This window comes from Trachurus trachurus (genome assembly GCF_905171665.1).
Source record: "Trachurus trachurus genome assembly, chromosome: 5".
NCBI classification, from domain to species: Eukaryota; Metazoa; Chordata; class Actinopteri; order Carangiformes; family Carangidae; genus Trachurus; species Trachurus trachurus.
In genome coordinates, this window is record NC_139896.1 from 18,919,522 (window position 1) to 18,942,556 (window position 23,035).

At 41.1% G+C, this 23,035-nt stretch overlaps 2 protein-coding genes across 2 annotated transcripts in view; both read right to left on the reverse strand.

Moving 5' to 3' along the window:
• tp53rk (TP53 regulating kinase) overlaps window positions 1-23,035 on the reverse strand; it is a gene marked incomplete at its 5' end in the record, with an annotated part of 199,246 nt that overhangs the window by 107,374 nt on the left and 68,837 nt on the right. The window lies entirely within an intron of this gene.
• csf1a (colony stimulating factor 1a (macrophage)) lies at window positions 1,936-3,801 on the reverse strand (the record flags this gene model as incomplete). Its single annotated transcript, XM_083971287.1, has 3 exons — window positions 1,936-1,955; window positions 2,075-2,267; window positions 3,607-3,801. The coding sequence occupies 3 exons, from the start codon at window positions 3,799-3,801 to the stop codon at window positions 1,936-1,938; spliced, it is 408 nt and encodes a 135-aa protein (XP_083827413.1).

Consider the following 23,035-nt stretch of genomic DNA (forward strand, 5'->3'; position numbering starts at 1 on the left):
GAACTGTATTGAGCAAGAAGCCATCTCCCACAGGTCTGTCCTGAAGAGATGGATGCATTTACTCTTTGCGTGATGACATAAAGCCAACATGAGTTTGAAATGCAGCTGCTTTAATTGTGTTTTCCTCTCATGTCAGAGCAGGTTAAACCTCAGGTGTAATTACAACATACATGGCTGTCTTCTCACTCATTTGTGTACTCAGGTTTCCAAAACATGGCTGTAGTCCAGCACTCACCATAAGTAATAAAGAGAATATAACTGGCGTAAATGCTTTGACATCCACCTCTGTTTTTTTCTGCAGTAGTAAGTCAAATGTCTACTGTGAAAAAAGCCAGATGGTAGCAGAGCATTTAAATGAAATCAACAGCAGCTGCTTTACATGATCTCTTTTTTATGAAACCGAACTAAACTGAAAACATGTCAGGAGGGAAGTTTCTTCAGTTCTCGGTGGCCGTTTGTGGTAAATGCATCCCAGGATGTGGTTAACCAGTATCATGGTCTGAGCTTTGATGTGCTTTGAACTACAGCGTAATGTTGAAATTCAAGCAACAGCCATAGCTCAAAGCTCGCCTCATTATAGCTACAGGACACTAAAATAATGTTAATATTATGCTGTATTATCTCTCACTGTCAGAAATAACCATGAAACAAAACCAAGGAAATGTGAGTTCTGTTTGTGGTTTCAGGCCTGAGCCCCTTGAAATGTTCAGTGCTTGAGTCAAAATAACCTACAGTGTGTTCACACTGAGATAGGCTATGTATTACTGTAATACAGTTAAATGTAACAGTGGAAGCACCAGCATTAATCTACAATGATGTGTCAGTCATTCCTAATCACCGAGCTCAGGTGTGCTTTCAAACATTTACTGGGCCCCATGATGCATGACACCAGGAACATAACCTCACACACTAATGTACATTTGAACTACCACAATTGACCTAACACAATTTAGCATGTTCACCTTTACATACTGTAAATGGATGCCCCACCTTTAAAAAAGAAAATTAGCTACTCTGACTCATGTAAACATTAAACATGCATTTAATTTGCACCCAAACTGCTTAATTAAAAGATTAAAGGGATAGTTCACCCAAAATTAAAATTTCACTCATTATCTATCTCCCTTCTCTGAGTTGGGGGGGGGGGGGGGGGGGGGTCCGTGTAGCAGTATTTGTCCATATAGTGGTTGTTAATGGATACCAACTTTCTTTGTTCAAAAAGACACACCAAAAAACATCCAAATACCTCCATAGTGCTCTTCTGTAATGTCCCTCTTGTATTGAAGCCCCGACATGAGAAATTGTTCCGAAAAAAATTAAATAAGTCTATATTATAAGCTTGTTTGTAGCTCCCAGTGTCTCAGTTCACTGTTCTTCCTGTGTCAGTGCAAATCTCGCGTGATTTGCACTGACCGGCGGAACAATTTCTCATGTTGGGGCTTCAATACAAGAGGGACAGTACACACGAGCAGTATGGAGGTATTTGGATGGTTTTTGGTGTGTCTTTTTGGACGAAGAAAGTTGGTATCCATTGACAACCATTATATGGACAAATACTGCTGCGCGGACCCCCCCATAACTCAGAGGGCACAGAGAAAAATGAAAATTCTCACAGCTCTTAGTTGACATGAGGATGAGTAGATAATGAGTGAAATTTGAATTTTGGGTGAACTATCCCTTTAAGTTAAACCTTTTTGCAACCATATGCTTGGAACAGTGACTGTTTTTTTCCACTGTTAAAATACCAAGAGTGGTACAGGCACAAATGTATTTGCAACTTATGTTTAATACTGGGGTTCAAGAGAAGTAATTTGTTGTCAGTTTACATGTGTTTCGTGAAAAACGTCAAACGTCATTGGATTTTTATAGCGCTTTTCAGGGACGTGATTTTGCAGCATGACATCCTTACCTAGTAATGCAGGAGTGAGACCTGGGCTAACAGTGTCCTGCTTCACCTGCAAAGGACAAAACATGGTTTAATCATAACAAACAGAGCTGGGTAATGATTACACATTTATTCAGAGTCTGAAATGTTTCTCAAACCTTCAGGTAAGATAAGTGTGTGTGTTTGTACCTGTGATGCTGGTGTCAGCCACAGCAGAGGACTCTGGGTCTTCCTCAGCAGCATACTCTGCCTGACAGTCCCAGTCCACAGGACCAGCGCTCTTTGTCATCAGGCTCAGATACATCTGGATCACACCTCTGGCCTTTTTCAGAGCCTCCTTAGGAGAACTCTCGACCATTTTGATGAACCTCGCTGGGCTGTCCTGAAACATCGAAGAAACAATGAAGACGGTGGGTGGAGGGGAGTCTTGGTTATCGCAGCCTCCCTGAGTGCAGTGCTGCCTGCAGTTTTTGAAGGGCTTGTGCAAATGAGTCGTTGTTGCATCAGGTTCCCTCCTCACAGAACAGGCTGACATTAAGAGGCAATCTGCAGCAATGTCCAGTTTCCTAAACATAATCAGAGTGATTGATTGCACTGGATTCCGACCTGTGGCTCTTTGCACCCCCACACCCCTCTTTTCTCTCCAAAAAAAAAAACAGAAAAAGAAAGAAGTGACCTTCTGGGAGGCATTTGTTTTTCAATGCTATTGACTTTAAAGTCAAAAGTTGTCCCATTAGACACTTATGTATATGAAAATGATGATTAATAAGTCTTTCTTAGCAAAAACATTTCTCAAGTCTCAAAGGGTAACAACACCCTGAACTATTATTTTTTGTGCTGTTGTGCATGGCGCTGATACAGGACAGCATGTTCTGCTTAGATCTCAGGAAGCTCAATGATGGATTTCTGTCATCTGGCTCTGAGACTGGACAAATAGGAGAGTGTTCAAGAGCAGCATTCACACACAGTTCAGTACTGTATGACTGAGGGAAGAGCTGTGTTCAGCAGGCTCGTGAGGTGTTTGTTCATGTTAACTGGGCCACTGGCCATTTTACTGAAACCATGTGACACAGAATTAACACATTCCAGTGGTACCTGCACAGGTCAGGAGATTCCCACACTACACCAGCTCTGTGGAGCCAGTAATCCACCTCCACCCCTACTGAGTACAGGACAGTAGCCTGGTGGCCAACACCACTTAAAGCAGAAGTAAACGATCCAGTCATTTAGGCTAACTTCTTGTCAGCCGATGGAGTTAGCAGTCCCTGCCCTCGTCCCTACGTCACCGCATTCATGCGTATCCCTTGGCTGCACACACAGAGAGGACTGCCCCTTTATGCCGTTCTCTCTCCTCATTGGATAAAGGTTGTAGGATACAAGGAAAGTTTTCTCCTCGGCTTACAGCAGAGCAGAGTGACTGACAGACCCGTGTTTCGGACCAAACACTCTATATAAGTGATTGCTGTCGGAAGATATAACTATTTAAGACTTATATTAACACGAACATTCCGCTTACTTCTGCTTTAATTTATCATCTATCTGTTGCATGTACATGCTGGTATTGGCAGAGTAGGAGAACTTTCTCAGAAACACCGGGTCTCAACTATTGCAACTTCTCATAATGTCTCATATGCTCCTTCAGAATAATGTTTCTTTATGTAATGATGTGTGACCTGGACGACTGAGAACCTACACAGACTGATGTTACTATGTGACCCTACCTCAAACTCCTCATCGATGGCAGGCACACATCCCTGAGAGTAGAGTTGGTAGATCACCTTCTCCCAGCTGCTGACATATCTCCTGTTGTCTGAGTTCCTGACATAGTGGAAATGTGTCCTCAGCAGCTCCAGGATGTGGGGGAAGGCTGCTTTGATGTAACAGACCTGGCTCTGTGTGAAGTTCACAGGAAGCATTAGAACATGATGTCTCTAAAGAAGATGTAAGTCAGTAAACCTGTTGGAGAGACATCTGAGGGGATTCAGTGAGTACTGTATATGTGTGTCTAAAATATGGCCTCTACTGTTTACTCAATATGAGTTTGGATTTTGTTTTGGTTGTTTGATGATAATCTGTGCCATCCAAACACTGAGAGGCTCTTCCTGCTCAGTCACCAAAGCTAAACAAGAAAAAAATCAATCCCACATGGAGGCTCTCTAATAGACAGTTAGCCAATCACCTTTCAGTCTCTGACCAAATGATTCTGAAACTAAACCAGACATTTTTTAAAGATAAGACACACGTGACAATTTTATTTAAATTTTTGGACAAATGTCTAAAATGTTACAAACATCCAAGGAAGGTCCTGTCCATACAGTTGTATATGTGGCTGATCTGTGTGTGACATGGTTATGATAAACTTTTTAATCTGGACCAGGAGCAATTATGAAATATCTCTTCTTCTTTGTATCCCCTCAGCAGGTGGCACCTTGGGCGACCTCATAGAAGCCCACTTGTAGCCTGTCACCCATCCTGACCTGACCAACGTGATGAAGAGCACATCGACAGCAGAGAGAACATGTGGCTGCAGTACTTACCAGATTGTGATGATCAGTGAATGGATAGATGATGAAACAGCCGTGATCCAGCTGGTTATCAATCTGTGGAGTTTACATAACATTGAAAAGTTAATTGACACACATACTGTACACACCTTGACCAAACAAAGTCTAAACTGTAGGTGTGGTTTGTCTTGACTCTCACCAGACGATTCAGGCTAAGAACATGATCCCGTGTCACTGAATAGCGGCATGGACCGGGGACGCCACCCAACGGCAGGCACAAGCACAGGAGGAGCAACAAGCACAGATGCTGAGCCTGGAGGAAGAAGAAAGCAGGATCAACAATCTGTAGTCAAAACCGGTTGGTGCTCTGAGCTACAGGCAAAGAGGGTGGCGAATTGGCTGAGGCTGAGGAGATTGAGTGTCACCTGCTAATCTGTGATTTGACCCAGCTCCTCCAGTAATAACTTTCATCATATCTCACAACGTGGATCTTCTCTGGACTCAGATCCAGCTGCAGCAGTTCAGAGTGAAACCACCAATCAAAAGTTTAAACTGAAATAAAACTTGTGTTTCTTTGCTTAACAACTCTGCACTGTTATTTTTCATGTGATCTTGCTCTGGGAGGATCATGTACTAACTGGCAGATAAAAACAGGCAGAACATCAGGCACAAATCTCGAGTGTATCTAATGATGTATTGTGTTGTTGTCATGTTTTAACATGAACAATCACTCACAATCACGCCCACTCAGGGGACAGGACGTGTTTAACATTTCATAGCAATGCGTCATCTTTGATATAGAAGATCTTTGCTCTCTGTTCCAGCGTCAGCGCTCTCGCTTTCTCTCAAAGACTGTACTAGACCATTGCAAAGAAAAATAAATAAATCATTTTACCAAAGAAGTGGAAATGTCAACAGCACAACGCTAAAAAAAGACCAAAAGAGTGATGACCTGGCAACAGACCAACCAGCAATGGGCTCTAAAACATGGTGTCATCCCACTAATCTAAAAACAGAACCCAACTCTAAACTAACAGAAATTAAACCATAAAGATAGGACCACCAGATCCATCAGTCACAACACAGAAACAGTGGCTGGAAGGACTCTGCCAGCTTTACAGATTTCACCTGAGTAAAAAGGTAACAAGCAAATCATAACACTTTTACTGGTTACTAAACACTGTATCCTGAAAATAAAACAAAGACAAGTAAATAATGACAATAACAAAATACAATTTTCAGATGTCCAGTATCACAGTTGCAGTTTCAGGACTCCTCTGTGGAAAGGTCTAACTTCTCTGTGTTGAAGTCCAGCAACCACAGACTCCAGCCCATCAATCATCTAGTTTCGTTCTGAAACACAAATAGATTATGATCTGTATAAATGACCACAGGAGAATTGAATGAGCTAAAATAGACCTGAAAGAGTAAAGCACTCCAATAAAACAGAATACCATTTCTAATGACAACCAAGTTGCTGAGAGAAGTAAAAGCACCCACCCTGGTGTCACTCACATCCTGAACTATTCAGCCTGATCAAACCAGCGTGCTGCAAGGAGACCATTTACTGTAGGAGCAGACTTTCTGTCTGCTCAGATCCCAACTGATAAACATCAGACTACCTTCATCTGAACAGGATGAACCCATAATCCTGACAATAGCTGCCTCTAAAGAAAACAGGTAGAAATAGCAACTGTGTAGTCCAGATGGCTGATCTTCTCCAGATTGCACCCATTAGGGGAAACATTTGTGTTTTGTTCTGGCACTTGAAGTTGGGTGGTCAGCTGAGATAAATGACTACAGACCAGTGGCCAGTGAAGTTCACTGGCGACACTGAATCCACAGTGTGTCTTAGCCAGGTTGCAGTGAGTGGAGCTCTTAGGGTCACTGTTTAAGCCACAGTGTCAGACAAATTGACCAAATGCTGGCACTAGATTGAAGGTTAAGAGACCAACATTAATCTGAAGGGAACATGAAGACCTGGTGTGAGACCTGGTGTTCTGTGAAGCCTCGCCAACTCAGATAGATGAAAGATGGATGACACTGCCCCATGGTGAACCTGTTTAAATTCAGTGGTGTTGGCCACCAGGCTACTGTCCTGTACTCAGTAGGGGTGGAGGTGGATTACTGGCTCCACAGAGCTGGTGTAGTGTGGGAATCTCCTGACCTGTGCAGGTACCACTGGAATGTGTTAATTCTGTGTCACATGGCTTGAGTAAAATGGCCAGTGGCCCAGTTAACATGAACAAACACCTCACGAACCTCTTCCCTCAGTCTCTGCTTTGATATACAGTGCTGAACTCAAGTAAAATAAACAAAAACAAGTTACATCTCAGGAATATTTTATGGAAGGTTTAGGGCGTTATATGGGGGAATTAAGGTGTTGAAATATATGGTGGAAAAGTAAATAAGTGTCAAAAGGAAAAAAAGATAAAAATCTAAAGTTCCTTTAATTAAAACGTAGACTAAGCCTTCAGTCAATCTGGACAAAGCTTTTACTATAAGAGCCTTATTTTTTCTTTAGCTTTTAATGTCATATGGCATGACCTTGCACAATACTGTAACTATCAAGCACCATTTCTAACCAGTCTGAAATTCATTAGGGCCCAGCATGCATCATGCCCAGCACCATATAATGTCAACCACAGCTAGCACCACATGCCAAGTAACATAACAAGGGAAATGGCAGCTCAGCTTGTTCTGCAGTAACCTAATAATATTATTTTTCCCCCCACCAGTGTAAAAGATGAAGATGTATGTGATAATCCAGGTGATGTGTTCAAAGGTACAGCTCGCATGCTGATGATACCAGACGAAAACAGGGGCTGTGGCGTAACAGTGCTGCGCTGATGGGGATGAGAAGTGTGGTTGGTGAAATGTGGACAACCCGGGGCTGGAGGAATTTGGTGTTTACACCACTGGTATTTCAACTGGAAAGAGCACGTAACCACGAACTGTTTCTCTGCCAGCTGGGTTTCAGACATTAACGTAGATTTACTGCCGACTTTCTCAGAACACACAAGTTGTTACGGGGGGTTAAATACAAAAGTGGTGTGATTCACTGTTTAGTTTTTTTAATGTGTTTTCCAAGAAGCAAATCTTTCAAAACTCATTTCCTACACAATTATTATTTTTTTCCCCCTGAGTTTGTATTGCACCACGGAGATTTTCACCAGGTCAAACAGTCAAAGGGATTTACTTAATGTTAATATTATACACTGGACAGGAACTATGTGAATACACTCTGGTTCTGGTTTTCTAATCCAATAAAAAAGAGGCAAGGAGGCAACACAAACGCACACACAAACACAAACACAGAAAGAGAGAGAGAGAGAGAGAGAGAGAGAGAGAGAGAGAGAGAGCACTTGATTGCAAACATGTCAGTCCTATATCTTTCTTGGAGTTATCACACTATTTTAATCACTAGCTATGTTTTTTCTTTCATTAAATTTAACTGGTAATCTGATTTAGATAAAAACAAGCCTTTGACAAGAGTGCCTCAGTTGAGCAGTCAAACACACTGAGAGCATCAAATTACAAACCCTGCATTTAGGACGTGACAGATATTTTAAAACTTAACACCTTTCCCAAGACTCAACCACGTGTCATTCATCCGCTGTCCCTGTCATACTGATATATTAGGCTACAGCAGAAATACTGGATGTGATACTGGGTAATTATTCAGCTAGGTGCCTCTTCTTCTTTTGTATCATTGGGTGTCATCACTGATGAGGATTTCACCGTTTTTTACGCTAGGAGAAGGCCCATATTTGGCTTCTTCACATGCTCACCTAAGCTTAGATTGACCATCATTAAGTCTAGTCAGCTATAGTTGGCTTCATTTTTTCCTCTTGCTTCTTTTCATTTGTTGGCAGAGAACTGATGGTTTAGGGTTTCTTTCTTAGTTCCATGTTTGAGGACTGCAGCAACTCTTTTACACATCTTTTCAGACTTTTCCACAGTCATAGAAAAATGAACTCCACATTTTCTCAATATCAACACTGACCATCACAACTAAATGCACCAGCACCACATATCTTTAAATCTGGTTTTCTTTGCAACGATCCCTTACAGAACCACTTGTGAACCACTTGCAGCTGATTTGAGCATGGGACTGATACGTAGTGATGGAGGAATGTTTATGCACAGCTTGTGAAATGGTTCTATTACAAAGAGTTCTCCAACCTAAACAACAGCATAGCAGTCCACAACATCAGATATGACCCGCAGGAGCATAGTAACAGCAGTGTATTGGACCTTGACCATTACAGCAATGATAATAAACACACCTTTACAATGAAACTGTAAAATCATATTTGTTTTGTTCGGTTTAAGATTATGCTCCCCCACCAAAAAAAATCTTTGATGAGATAAGTAACAGTATGGATCTGCCAAATATAATACGCAATGATAATTGTTGCTGATTAGTCTAGTGATTAGCAGTGATGGACTGGCACCAAAAAGAGGCCCTGGTATTTTTGACAGAGGCCACACATTACACAAACACTTGTTTGTGTAACACTCGCCACTCTTCAGAATTTATTTTTGTAAGTGAATGGATGATGAGGAGTGGGACTGACTGTGACGGTGGCAGCTCCACACATATCACCACGACACACACTAACTAAAGACAGCTGTGTGGTTGTTTAAGGCCTAGGTCAATACAGATGCAGCATTTCACCGTCAGGTTACATCACGTCTCTGAGGAGGGGCCCCTGTTGTTTCAGAGGTTTTTCCACAATCTCACAGGACCGGGTGCATGCGAGACTGTATCTTTAATTGGAACATGGCCTCATGATGGATTCAAACTTCACCTGGATGTGACCTCTCACTGACAGACACAGTGACCATGCATTATTTCACAATGATTTATTGTGTCCATGTGACTTGTATTTCACCATAGCTTTAAATTTACTTTCATATCTCCTGTGGCCTGTTGAGTGCTGGAACACTTAAACGAAGGTGTATAAAGTAAATAAAAGTATTTATACCATAACTGAAAATGACTTCTGTAAAAGTTAAATAAAATTAATATATCCTGAGGGTCGACTAAAATCAACCATGTGCATAATCAATTAAAGTCTTCCTGGAGGAATGTTCCCATTTACGTTTACTTACTGAGTGAGAATGAGGGAGTAACTCCTCAGTGCAGCAGGAGACTTTGATGTGAGGACAAAGGGCCTGATTTGTGAGAGATTTGCCTGTTTAGAAATGTGCACAAATTTGAAATAATCCCATCAGCAAACAAAAATATACAAGCTGATCAATGCACACAGAGGATTGGGTCTCTGAAACATGCAGAAACAACACATGCTGTCCATTTAGTACCCTCACCTTAATAAATATGCAATATGGGGTGATTCTGCCCTGGTATGCCAAAAAGAATAGCTTGGTTTAGCACACACAATGCTATTTACCAAGCCTGGAAGTCATTGTGGTGATTATGACTGCATCTGTATTTATATCAGCCCAGCATTGGGACAGTGTATGCTGTTATTTAGGTGAGGTAGCAACTAAGCAATGAAAGAAAACATGTCTCACTCAGAAAGAAGAAAAAAATATTAAAACATATCACGTATCTACCCATGTCATTTTGAAGCTACTGGATGAACTAAGGGCTGATTTGGAGACAGTCACAAGGAGCAAATCCTTGAAGCTATGCCACGCAGGATGGGCGCAACAAATGGCTTTCGTGCACTCAAATGAAAGCCCAGTTGTTGTTTTTTTGAGCACCTCCCTCTCCAGTCTCCAACTGCTCACTGAGATTGACAGATCTAATGACTGCCTTCACCCCATCCCTCTCAACAAAGTACTGAGGGTCATTGACCAGCTAGTGCTGAACAGCAGCTGAGCACGTTATACCTCCCGTGCTATGAATGACCATCTGACCTCAAGTAGTGCGGAGAGATTCTTTTGTTTCTGCAGCAACTCCTCATCAATGGTGCCATATCCCACTAACCAGCTCATTGCTTAATGTGAGCTGCACCTGCTGCTGCTGCTGGCGACATTTCTTCCTCCATTTGCTGAGGTGTTATTATCAGACAACTTTTCTTTGGTTCAACTTATATCTTGCGATCCTCTCTAAACTACACTTGTTGTTGTTCTTGTATATCGACTGCATGATAATGAATTATGTTAAAAGGACAACGAGGAGTTTTGGAAAGCGAAGTGTTTTCACACTACATTTCCCATGAACCTCCGCATGCACTGTGAAATTCTTGGACCGGTGCAAGACCGCCATCTTGCCAAGGATGTTTTCATTCATCAAGAATGAAAGTCAGAGGTTCGAAGACGATCAGATATCGTCGTAGTTCCGACCATAAGCGGCGATTCGGCGGTGTTATTCCCATGACCAGCCAGGCAGCATCCGCGAAACCGAAAGTAGGAAACGCTGGTCGGCTCGCCCAGCATTTCCACCACTAATAATAATAACAAAATAATGATAGAGACAAAATGATATATTTATCGAAAATGGACCCATTAACAAGTGGGGGTAACGTAGATTCATCCACATTAAGGTGAGACTTTTTTTTATAACCGAATACAAACTCCTCGTTGTCCCTTTAAGTGTATAATAATTAAGTGTTCTTAATGTCTCTTATATTCATCACCCATTGTATTCGATTTCTTAGGTTCATCTGGACGCTTATGATGCTGATGGAACTTAAGTATTCTGGACAGAGGGTGGGGATGTAGTCTCAGAGGAACTTTATGTCAAACAACAGGGTCTAATGGTGATAATTAAAAACAGCAGGACTGTTGGTGTGAACCTAGTTAACAGGTTTCATTAGTGTTCACTTGAGGCACATGGGAAAGTAGCTAGGATCTATTCTGCCCCCAGTTAAACAGTTGTCACTCAACATGTCACATATCACTGATACCAAAAATCCATATGCTTTAATCCTGTCAGTGCTTGCTTGTGAAGATGAACAGAAACATGTTTACTACTGTTCCAGACATCAGCTGATTTTCCTTTAAAGACATCTCTGGCCCCACTGGAAACATGAGACATGACAGGAAAATAAACAGAGTGCAGAGCGGGAAAAGATCAAACTGGTTTTACGCTCACCACTGCATTGACTATGAGTTTTCAAAAACACAGCAGGAGCTGGTTTGTATGCCTGTCTGCTACTATTATATGCTGCTTGGGTGGAGCAGATCACTGTGTCATTTGTCATCAGGACATGCCACATGAACCCCATCAGATCAACATGCTAAAACTGACTTGCAAGGCCTCAGTTGGCTCCATCATTCCTGCATTTCCCTCTGCTATACATTACATGGCCTCAAAGTGGCTCAAGGACCAGTTTAACACACACCATCTAACTGGACTGGATCAGACTTTGGGTCCAAAGAAGTTAAGTTCTTAAAGTGATAGTTTTCCTCATCAAAATCAGGTCATGATGAGAACACAAGTTACAGTACACTAGCACCGGTCAGGAAATTATTTATAAAGCAGGTCTGGTTCTAAGTATTGAAGCCCCAAGTTCACAGAAAAATTCACACAGCCTGTATTTAGAAACTGAGCCTTAAAACCAGTCATCAGGACTTCTGTGACTTTGTGATGTTACAATAAAGCAGTCACTGTCAGCCATGCCCCAAACTCCCCCCACCTGGATTTGGTTTATATGAAATAGGCTATGTAATCATAACAAATAAATGAATTGTTTTGGGATCACTCAGAAAACAAACAGCCAATCAGAAGAGGGTCTCAGAGCCTCCTCTCCTCTGATTGGCTGACTGACTTGACATACGTAGATCTCCAGAGAGAAGCCTCAGAGGGTAGATGTGATACTCCACTGAGATGGTTTTTGTTTCCAAAAAAACATAAATATGTCTTCTTATGGACCAACACTTCAAAAAAAGAGAAAAAAACAAAACATCTTCACATGGATGAAGAGGTTTGTTTTCAGTGTAAAACACACCACCTGCCTCAGCTTCATGTTTTGGCTTTATTTCTGTCAGTTTTGCTGTTTTGACCCCAGCCTCTGTCGTTGACCTGCTTGACAGCAAACAGCAGCCAGACTCAGTCAGAGAGCAGATAGTGGACATAGCTAAGCTGCTAAAGAGGAGCTGGTGGAGACCAAACACAGAGGAGCTAAAAAGAGGAGAAACACAGGACTGACTCCTCAGGCGACAAAGAGACTACTTTGAATATTCACTGATCTGTAACTGAAGGACATAGACACAGCCTAACCAACAGGTAGGGGAGAGGTAATAGGTTTGACAGTCACCCTTTCTCCAATCTCATCTCATGAATGTGCCTGGTGGCTATGAGCAGCACAGAGGATTGTGCAACCAACTCCCCTAAATCTCTGACTTCATGACAACAACAACAAAAACAAACCCACAATATCCAAATTGATGAACCTCCGAGGGCAACAAATCAGGGGTCTCGCCAACAGTTAACACCATAAAATTGGAGTGGAGGTCTGGGAATCTGAGAAGATTCACTTCAAAGGCTCTGCTGACAGCAAACCTTAAAGACACTGGTTCATTGCATGATTTATTTCTTAGTGTAGTGGGGAGTAGAACAGTGTGAGTGTGTGTGACTAATTATCTGTCACATACTTAAAATAAGTACTCAGCAGGACGTCACTATTGTGACACCACATGTTGAGTTGACCACTCAGTCATTTCTCTAAGACTGACGAACTAGAAAGACTGCTCTTTGGGGGTTTCTAGCAGGACAAATGTCTTTGTGTCAGGATTTAATCATTAAGTCATTTACAAATGAAGTGGTGAGACCAGATTTCATGTGCGAGTCCAGGTCATTTTATTGTAATCTGGATGATGATCATCTGAGTATCATTTCCTCAAGATCCCAGTGTTTTCTAACCATGGTCCAATAAAACTGATTCTAAGTTAAATGTAGAAGCAGCAAGATCATATAAGATCACCGCGACCTCTTCACAATGTTCTCATGTTCTAAAGTTTTCTCGATAACAAACAAATCACAGTTTTTTCTGTCATCATCATTTTTTTCAAATAATTGTATCTTTACCAATTTGAGCCTTTTCTTACATTATACTTTATATCTATTTTATATTTGTTTTTGTTTCCAAAGTGCAATTTTTCCCCAATATTGAGCAAATACATTTGTATCAAACAGTCATCATATATCATATGTGTATCATATCACATATGGTAGATTATAGTAAATCTTCAATTAGCATTTGTTAAACTAACCCCTAACCCTAACCCAGTAACAACAACAAACAATAAAACAACAACAATAATGTTTGAATTTGTTTAACAGCCTATATTTACTGGTAAAAATAAAGGTAAATAATAATAAAAAAAAAACTGTGGTCTGAAATTTAAACCTGAATTTGAAGATTTTTTTTTTCTCTCCTCTGCAACTCAAACAATATAATATACTACCAGAGTAATTCCACTATTTTCCCTGCATCTCCTCTCTGGATTAAAATGAGTGATGGTGGTTCACACACTCTGGCAGCATCTCGCCTCCAAACCCACAGAGAAATAAACATCAGATGAAGCTCAGAGTCCAATTGAAGGAGTCAGAGACTCATAACAGATGTTTTATAGACTTATTCTTAAATATGTTTATTGTGTTGCATGGAGAGTCCAAACCATCTCAGAGTGACAGTGTGAACTGTAGAAACAGCAGCCGTGTGTGGGCCAGTTCTTACCTTGGCTAGAAGTTCTGTCTGTGTGTGTGTGTTCATCTGGCTGAGCAGGGAGAGCAGAGAAGAACAAAGTCTAGTTCCAGCGTCATTGGTTGTGTGTATAAGGTGGGGTTGTTAATGCAGTGAGGGCTGTAGAATCCAAATCCAGATGTTTGACAGCAAACCCAAAGACACCAGGAGACAGTGTGTCCAACTGAGACCTGAGGGGCTGACGCTCAGCTCTGCTGCTTATAGCCACCTCCATCCATCCATGCAGAGAGAGAGACAGCATGAGAGGGAGGGAGGAGGAGAACGCATGACCGCCCATGCCTGCTGATCCTTCCTCTTGACCACCTCCTCCTGCTGGCTCTGAGCCCAGTTGTCTCACCGAGGAGCCAGGGAGGCAGCGACCACAGCGCCTGTTACAAGAAGCCTGAGGAGTTGGATTCCATCACTTAACAAATCTAGGTACTATAAACCTCAATCCATGTAGAGGTCAGGTGAGGGAAACACTAACCCAGGCAGGTAAAACCTTTTTTTTTTGCCATCTTTCAAATCGTTTTGAAAGAGCAACAGCCAGTGGGAGAAATCCAACACTCATAGTGACTCACTCGCATAAAGTGATGCAGAGTTGGCCCATGGTCGTTCCTTTAAAATTGGCTTCATAGCAGAATATATTTTCTGTCTCCACCAAATGCAATTCAATAAAGTTGAGGTTTTATTCCAAAGGTGAAAGCCGGCTCCGGTGTTTTTTCATAGTTATATAAAAGGCACCAAAATGTCTATGAGTTGGTGCATTAGTCTTCTAGATGAAGCATTTGTTAGGGACTATATATAAACTGCAATGTGTGTTTATATCTTAAAACACAAATCTCCTTCAGCATCATGGTCAGAATACTGTGATAAGTATTATTAGTATTAGTTACATTTTCCGTCATTGCAGTCAGTTACTGTCACTGCATCAGACTGATCTGATGTGTGTGAGCATCAGCACTTCTTTTATGTTTCACTTTGTCTCCTCACATGAAAGAGCCCCCATAGGTCCCCGGCTTGAACGCCCCAGATATCCTGCTGGCAGGTGGGTCATAAAGGTGCCCTGCCCCCTCTGATAGAGCTGATATCGAGTGACTCAGAGGTGACAGAGGTCTACGCCTTTCTTCACACCTCTAATCTCCAGTGAGGGGAGGTTTTTTTTTCAAAAGATTTCTTATGAGCACTGAGCCTGTCACGCTGTAACACTGAGCTACACTAATAGACCATTCTGTTTATTACCACAGGAACAGACACAAACTGCGTTTCTCACAGTGTCACTGGCAGCATTTGTCTTGATACTGTTGAATTGCTTCTGGTGTTTATGATTCAATATGATTTTAAAGTTGCCTCCGAGCCTTCCATACATGCCTGGTGTGTGATTTTCCCCTAAAAAGCTTCAGTAATAACATGTGTCTTGTGAATACTCTCTTCCCCCACAGAACAAACTAAACTCTTCACAGACAGGAAGTGTTTGTCTCAGTCGCTAGAGGCCCTGTAAATTAGTTTTTGAGTTGATTTGATTTTGGCATTGGAAGTTCTACAGGTACATGACCATGGCGGACCTGAGCGATTAATGTGAAAAGGCTGGATGCTAATTTTGCCTCAACTGTCAGCCATGACAGACTGCAGTATCAGTTTTAGAGTTTTTCAATGTCTTTTTTTTTCTGCGCCCAACAGCAAAGGAGCAGCACTGTGTGACCTGATGATTTTATTTAGAGGGAGTATACACATCATAACATGCTTCTTTATTTTTACAGTTATTGCATTGGGGCATTAATTGCTGTTTTGGTATCCTCCCGATCAATTTTGTTGGGGTTTCTACAGTAGCTCTTGAGCCAATTCACTTAATTTAAATGTACCTTGTTTTTCCTCTATCCTGAATTTAATTTATTGTCCAATGCCCTGATTTAGTTCATTAGCAGCAGACGCAGCACTAAACATAGTTGCTTTGTCTGCATTCATTAATATTTTTGTGTGTTCTAATCTTTGGTAAGAATAAAAGGTGAAAATGGATTTGAAATGGAAAACCAATCAGTCAGTCCTGTCAGCAGTGTTTGAACCTGTCAGTGTCCTAATAATGAGTTAGAATGATCCATTCTACCTGATCCGATCTGGAGTCTATGTAGACACAAAGATCCAGTTAGTTAAATATGTTTGCTGGGTTTAAACAAGCTTAATCACTGACTAAAAAGAATATGAAAAACAAAACTCTTGTTAATGAAGTTACATCTCAGTCAGTCAGTGTGGTTGTTTCAGAGTTCCTGTAAATGTGTAACAATACAAGTTTGTTGATACAAAGTTGCACATTTGAATTCTTCAGTATTTTTAAAATTAAGTCCTCCAATGCTTTTACTCTAAAAAATGTGACTGAACAACACTCACTACTATAATCAATGGAGACTGAAACTGACCTGTCATATTGGTGCTGCGATAACTCCAACACAAAAGGAGGAGAAAACAACACCACAGTTTTATAGAAAACAGAAGATGGCGCTTTTGCACCACTGTGGGTCCACTGGAAGGAGTCTCTACCCTGTTCTGCTTACACACGGCCTCATAGTTGTCCTTTGGATCCACAGGTACGCAAAATGTGTTTTTCTTGTTTTGTTAATGTACTGTGTCGGATGTGCACATGTTAACAGTGACTGAATGTCATTGTTAATTTGCCTGAGTGACCCTTGCTGCCGGCCTAGAGACCCCTAGCTCTGATTCTACTAACATTAACACTGTCTGAAATAGACAGTCTGTATTCACTAGCAACTACTAAAGCCATACTGTACAGTGACAGAGACAATGAACTTCATTAGTAGCCTAATTAGCAACGATCAGCAATAAACAGCTCAAGCTTTGATAACTTTGGGTTTTTCCAAATACATTTGTCACATAAAAGTTTCACAAAGCACTACACAATATTAGAATCAACAAACCTCATTATTTCTGTCAATCAGTATAAAACCTCTGTACAGTATGATGATGTAAATAGACCATAACCACCAATCCTAATTGTGAAAATTTCAGCATAGAAAATTGCATTCATCTGCTCATGAGTTTTGCTTTTTCAACAAGACAGCTTTACATAGAAACCAGAAGCCCAAATTACGAAGCAGTTCAACATATATTTTCATTGTTTTTGCTTCACTGATCCTAACAATCTCAGTCAGGCTAGTGGTCACATAACCCTAACCCTTAGCTGTGAGTTTTTACAACAGTGAAAATATACATTTTGAAAGTGTACGGGGAGCTCTAAAAAGCGTCCAAAACTGTGAAAAAGCGACTGGACCTTTATAGTTCCCCTTTAATAGAGAGGGGGTCTTACCATGCTCTGGTAGAAGTGTCAGCTTCTATATTTGAAGGTTATCAATGAGTCAATGTTAATAAAACATAATCAAATCATTTACTGATCATTACAGAAACAACAGATGTTTCTGTACTGTTGATGCAGAGACGTTGGAGATGCTGCCACTGTAATGAACTGCAATAATAAATAAGACAATGTGAACTGAACACCGTGCTTTATCGTCTAGCTGGCAGTCTGCAGCAAGTGAATCATTTGCTTTTATCAATAGGAAGGTGAAGACCCTCATCCCCGGAGCATTTTTTTAAAAACTCCATACCACTATCAAAATATATGACCACAAAGTATAGACATGTGAGGCATACTTGCATCAGGCGGTGTGGTCACGTCAATCATAATGCCATCTACGTACACAAACTGATCAGCACCTGAGAAAATGATGGATACCTTGTTTGACAGCTCTTTTTTTGACCTTGTCCCTCTCAGTGGTAGTGCTGCTGTCCTGACCTCTTAACTCTGCCTCTAAAGCGTCACTTGTGCCGGGACTCAATCATTAGAGTTATATCTAAAGAGGAAAATCCTCCATGTTCACACAGGATATCTGGAGCTCAAAGTGACCATCAGGTTCTTCATCTCCTCTCCTGGTTGCCTACCAATTATTGGTATGAAACAATCAGCATCATATTCACAGGTTCCAGGTCACTCTGAGAAATGAATGCAATTTGTAGCAACTTTTTAATTCAAAACTAAAAACATGTATTTTTTCAATTTTCTTTTGCTTCAGATTTCTAAATGGTAATTAGAAAAACAAACAGTTCCTTACTTTGCTTTTTCTCATGTCATGAAAATTCATATTGGTCATTATTCATATAATATACTTAACTCTTGGCCTAATATGTCTGTGCTGGGTAAATCAGTTTGGGGATGTGTTAGTTGTTTTCACATGTGCCAAGCAGACCCTGAAAACAGTTTCTAGTGTTAGTAGTCTCACTGCATCACATGTCAGTCATATAATTTACTGCAGAACCAGAGCATCATCACTCTGTGGTTTGTGCCACGCAAGGACAGCAGAAAGATTATGAATTTAGAGTTCATATTGGACACTAAATGGTGATTATTTATTCAATAATCTAGATTAAAATTTGTCATGTCTTTGTCACATTCTTCTACACTGGGACATTTTCTACAGAAAATATAATACCAAAAAAAAATCTGTGGATTGCAATGGAGATCATGAACTGTGAATGTACTGTAGGCCCTATGTGAATTCCCCAAACTATCAAGTCTCCGCTACATCAAGATAAAGCAATTACAAGCAAAAACCTTCTTATTGACCATACAGTATGTGCTCTGACCCTGTTACTGCATTGACTTCATCTAGAAAGCTGCTTCCACTTTATTACATTTACTGCAACATCACTGCTCACTGACATTTTACACTCTACTTCTCTCTGTGCTCAGCTAGCACACACACACACGCAGGACTAGGAATGTTGAGTTGCTCATTTCAGAGCGTCTAGACGAAGAATAATTTAATCATTCACTTCATGTATAGTATATTTATACATGCATAAAGATAATGTACATTTTTGTCCCCTGGAGACGGTGTGAGATGATATTGAACAGGATGTTGGTTTGGGTTGTGGTCAGGACTCCCTCTCTAGCTTCAAACCACCAAGTGATGTTGTTTGACAGCACATAAGGCTCGGAGTTTGGGGCCTTCGGGGTTTTCATTACCTCAAATTTTACTGAAGCTTTGAGAGCAACAGTTCAAACAGAGGCCAGGGCAACATTCAACAGATGCCTAACAGGAATAGAACGATCTAGCCATCATTCACCCCTAATTCATCCATCATCCAAACATCTATGAATTGATGATCGCAACTGAGGGATCATCCATCCATCTATCGTCTTCAGTCCCAGATCAGAACCCCTGGACTGTCCTGGAGGACCTTGGTCGATCACATCCACTGGACATAGTACAACAAATACCTCTGTTTTATTCCTGTTTTAGGGTTGAGGATGGACATCCCATTCCAATGGACGCGATGTCTCTGTAACAACTTGATGGAGACTCTTGAAATTTGGACTCAAGGATGGACTGATCAGATTTTGGTAGTCAAAGTTCAAGGTCAGTATCACCTCACAAAACACATTTTAGTCATTATGGCAAAGTTTCACACCAGTAGTGAATATTTCACATGATTCTGGATTGATAGGGATGTGACCTGAAGCTAGTGACAGAGGTAGACAACCACAACTCTAGTGTTACAGGCAAACTGAAGATTGTTCATGGGGTGAGGGCATTCTGGGGTTTGAAGGAAAATCGGCAGTTAAAACTTTCATCTGTGTGTGTGTGTGTTGCAGGGGACACTGGTGACAGCTGAGTACACGTTGACTGAAATGACCTGACCAACCCCCCTCTCTTTCTGCCGCGTCATTGCCCTTTTCTTTCCACATAAGGAGGCTTTGTCCACAAGCCACCCTGAGGCCAAGTGAACAACAGGGGCCCGTGGGGACTCCGGGACCAGTCTGAGAGCCCTCAGGGGACGAAGCACCTACTAACAGCTACAGGATCGGGAGGACTGAAGGTTTGTCGAGTCATCAGGCGAGAACAGCAGACACAAACAGTAAGTTGTTAACTCTATTTAGCAGGTGATGGGTAGTACAATGTTCCTGATCATACACTGTTCCTTTGTATACACTGATCCTCTTTATACACTGTTATTGGATGTTAAAAAGAAATGCATTCGGTTTTATTTTAAATGTTCCTGATTTTCAGAGGCTGGTTTAATCTCTGATGGAATTCATCCGTTATGCCAACAGATTACAGCCAGGCTAAGACTTGTTCTAGTTTCACAGAGGTTTTGGTTTAGTGGGGAACTGTGCATTGCCTGCTCTGGTTCAGGAGTATAAACATTAAGATAAGATAAGACAAGATATACTTTATTATCCTGTTCAGGGAAATTTGTCTTTGACATGAAGTTCATTACATGCTCTGTGATTATTATTAGTGTATGTAAAACTGTAGACACATTTCCTGCAGCCCAGGTCCATAGGATCAGTGGTCCTGATGGACCTCCTTCAGATGCACTGCAGCTGTTTGCCGTCTGATTACGGTAGATAAAAGTGAGAGTATAAGCAGCGGTCTCAGTGAACACCAACCATGAAGACCAGCGCTCACACAGCCTTGTCATATTCCAAAGCAAACATTCCTCTGGCAGTCTGACCAAACCGTGAACAATGCTTCTTTGGCTCACTAATCGGGGAGGGAGCGCTGCTCAGACTTTAACAGTCTCAGGCCTGACTAATGGCCCAGATCACTGATACAAAGAAAATGTAATCAATTACTTCCATATGCAATAGTAGTATGAACTCAGAAGTGATCTATCTCAGTGTGAGGAGGAGTTAAGTATGGGAGCTTTCAGTGGAGAAAGTGCTGAGCACAACTTTATTGGATAGGACAGTGAAGAGAGCCAGACAAAAAAATGTAATTGATCAGGCTAATTTACCAGTTCCCTTTGGTGTCCAATGTCCATTCTACCAGAGATTTTATTTTATTTTATTTTCATTGATCTGATTTCTATCCCCATGATCTTGTCCATGCGCTTACAGGAATCGTTAGTAACTGATGACATTCAGCACAAGCCCAGGGCAGATTAGCCACTGAGCATCAACAATATGTCCTTTCCAAAAATGATCAGCGTGATGATCACGCTGATCATTTTCGATGTAAATCATGACATTGACTGTTAACTGGTGGAGCTAAGAGAGTAAACTGTGCGGCAAAAGGGTCAGGAACAGTGATGTCTATGGTAAGCCGTTATTTCGATATCAGGTTTCAGTGTCCTTCACCAGTTTGGTCTTTGTCAACACTAATTGGACATCTGGTCACACTAGTTAGACATTTTGTCCAACTAGTTGAACGAAGACTCTCACTAGTCACTCTTTTTCAGCAACTAGTGACCCTTTTGTCAAACTAGTAACAACATAAGCCAGTGAAGCCAGGAGCCGCACTAGTGGCACCAATATCCAAACTAGTTGGCTTTTTGACAAACTAGTGGCCCACTGGACTGAACTAGTGATGCGTTAAGTCTTAACTAGTTAAGTAGTGAGCTGCAAAAGCTCTGACTTGCTAACTTGTAGCAACTATTCAACTCACTAGTTTGCTAGAGGTGTATGATTGCTCAGGTATGTGTGTTTTCAAATGTGCTAGAGTGGATGGAGATGGTTTTGGTTTGAAAAGGCCATTTGTCAATAGTCCTTCTCTACTTAAACCCTCTGTTCATATACACCCTTTGTCCTATGACCTTCTTTCATTAGATCCTTTGTCCTTCAACCTTCTTTCCTTAAACCCTCTTTTTATAGACACTCTGTCCTCTGACCCTAAATTTTTACGCCAGTAAATACTGTAAACCACAGAGTTGATCTGATAGTGCCACAGCTGGTCCCTGTTTTAAATAGGCCAGAGACTGTAGTATTGATAATTTCTTACAGTATCCAGTGGTCAGTAGTCCTACACATTTCATCTCACCACCTCTGTTACTGATGAAGGCATACAGTATATATTATCAACTGTTTAGCTCGCCGAGTCGCCGTCAATCTGTCATAGCGTCAAATGTATTTTGTTGGCTGCAACCTGGAGAGTTAAGAGGTTAATAGTAATGAAAAGTAGACGTTGACCAGCCAACTGTTCTGGGTGTGTAGTTAAATGCAGTTTCATCTGCACTGTTCAGATATGTGGGGACTGGTGAGACTGCTGCACAGTAGAAATACTGTCAGAGTCACTTGTACTTGTAATTGCTTCATCATGCATTTCTATCAATACTAAAACAATCTATTATGCTCCAATACAGCTGAAGTTTGCTACTCTTGACAAAATGAAGTAGTCAAGTACAATTCATTTTCAGCCTTTGCTTTCTGGTAGCGCTGTTCTTTGCCTCTTTTTCACTTAAGGAATGCTTTGATGTAGCTTTGTAAGACATCCCAGAATGAACCAGATTATACAGTGGGGTATACAGTATTTCCTGTCTCAATTTATGGTGAGGCCTTTGCTATGTAGCTACCAAGGACATTTCTGGTCCATAAAAAAAACAAGAAAACATATAGAACATAAAGATGACAACGTTTGATCCAGGAGATGGAGCAACTGAGCTATAATCTGCATTTTCACCAATGAAGACCTTGCATTGACAAACTACAAAAAAATACATTCACATGTCAGGAGGGGAGCTGGACTCCAACAGATTCAAAACATCTGGACTGCCAGCCATGAAAGGAGAGAGACCCCAGACATGCAAAGTGAAAAGAGAGGACAGAGGACAGACTAGATCTGTTATACATGTGCTTCAAGTGAAACAAACAAACAGAAAGAGATGAGCTGTTTTTTTTTCTTTGTTTTAAAAAAAATATTATTAATTTCACTGACATGACCACAAAGACTCTGATAATGGTAATAAGCACCAGGCCTGAAGTAATCAAGGAGTAAATCACCCACTGCTGCCTGGTGATTTATTTTAGCTCTGAGGATAGAGAGAAGCTCTGCATTCTGGGAGCAAGGAGTAAACATGGAGAGACAAGGTACTGCACTTGTGTAGAACTGCTCTTGGTAAAGAGACATGGTACAACATCAGGGCCCAGGGGGAGTTTGTGGTTTAGTATCTGCTCAGGGACACTTTCACATGTG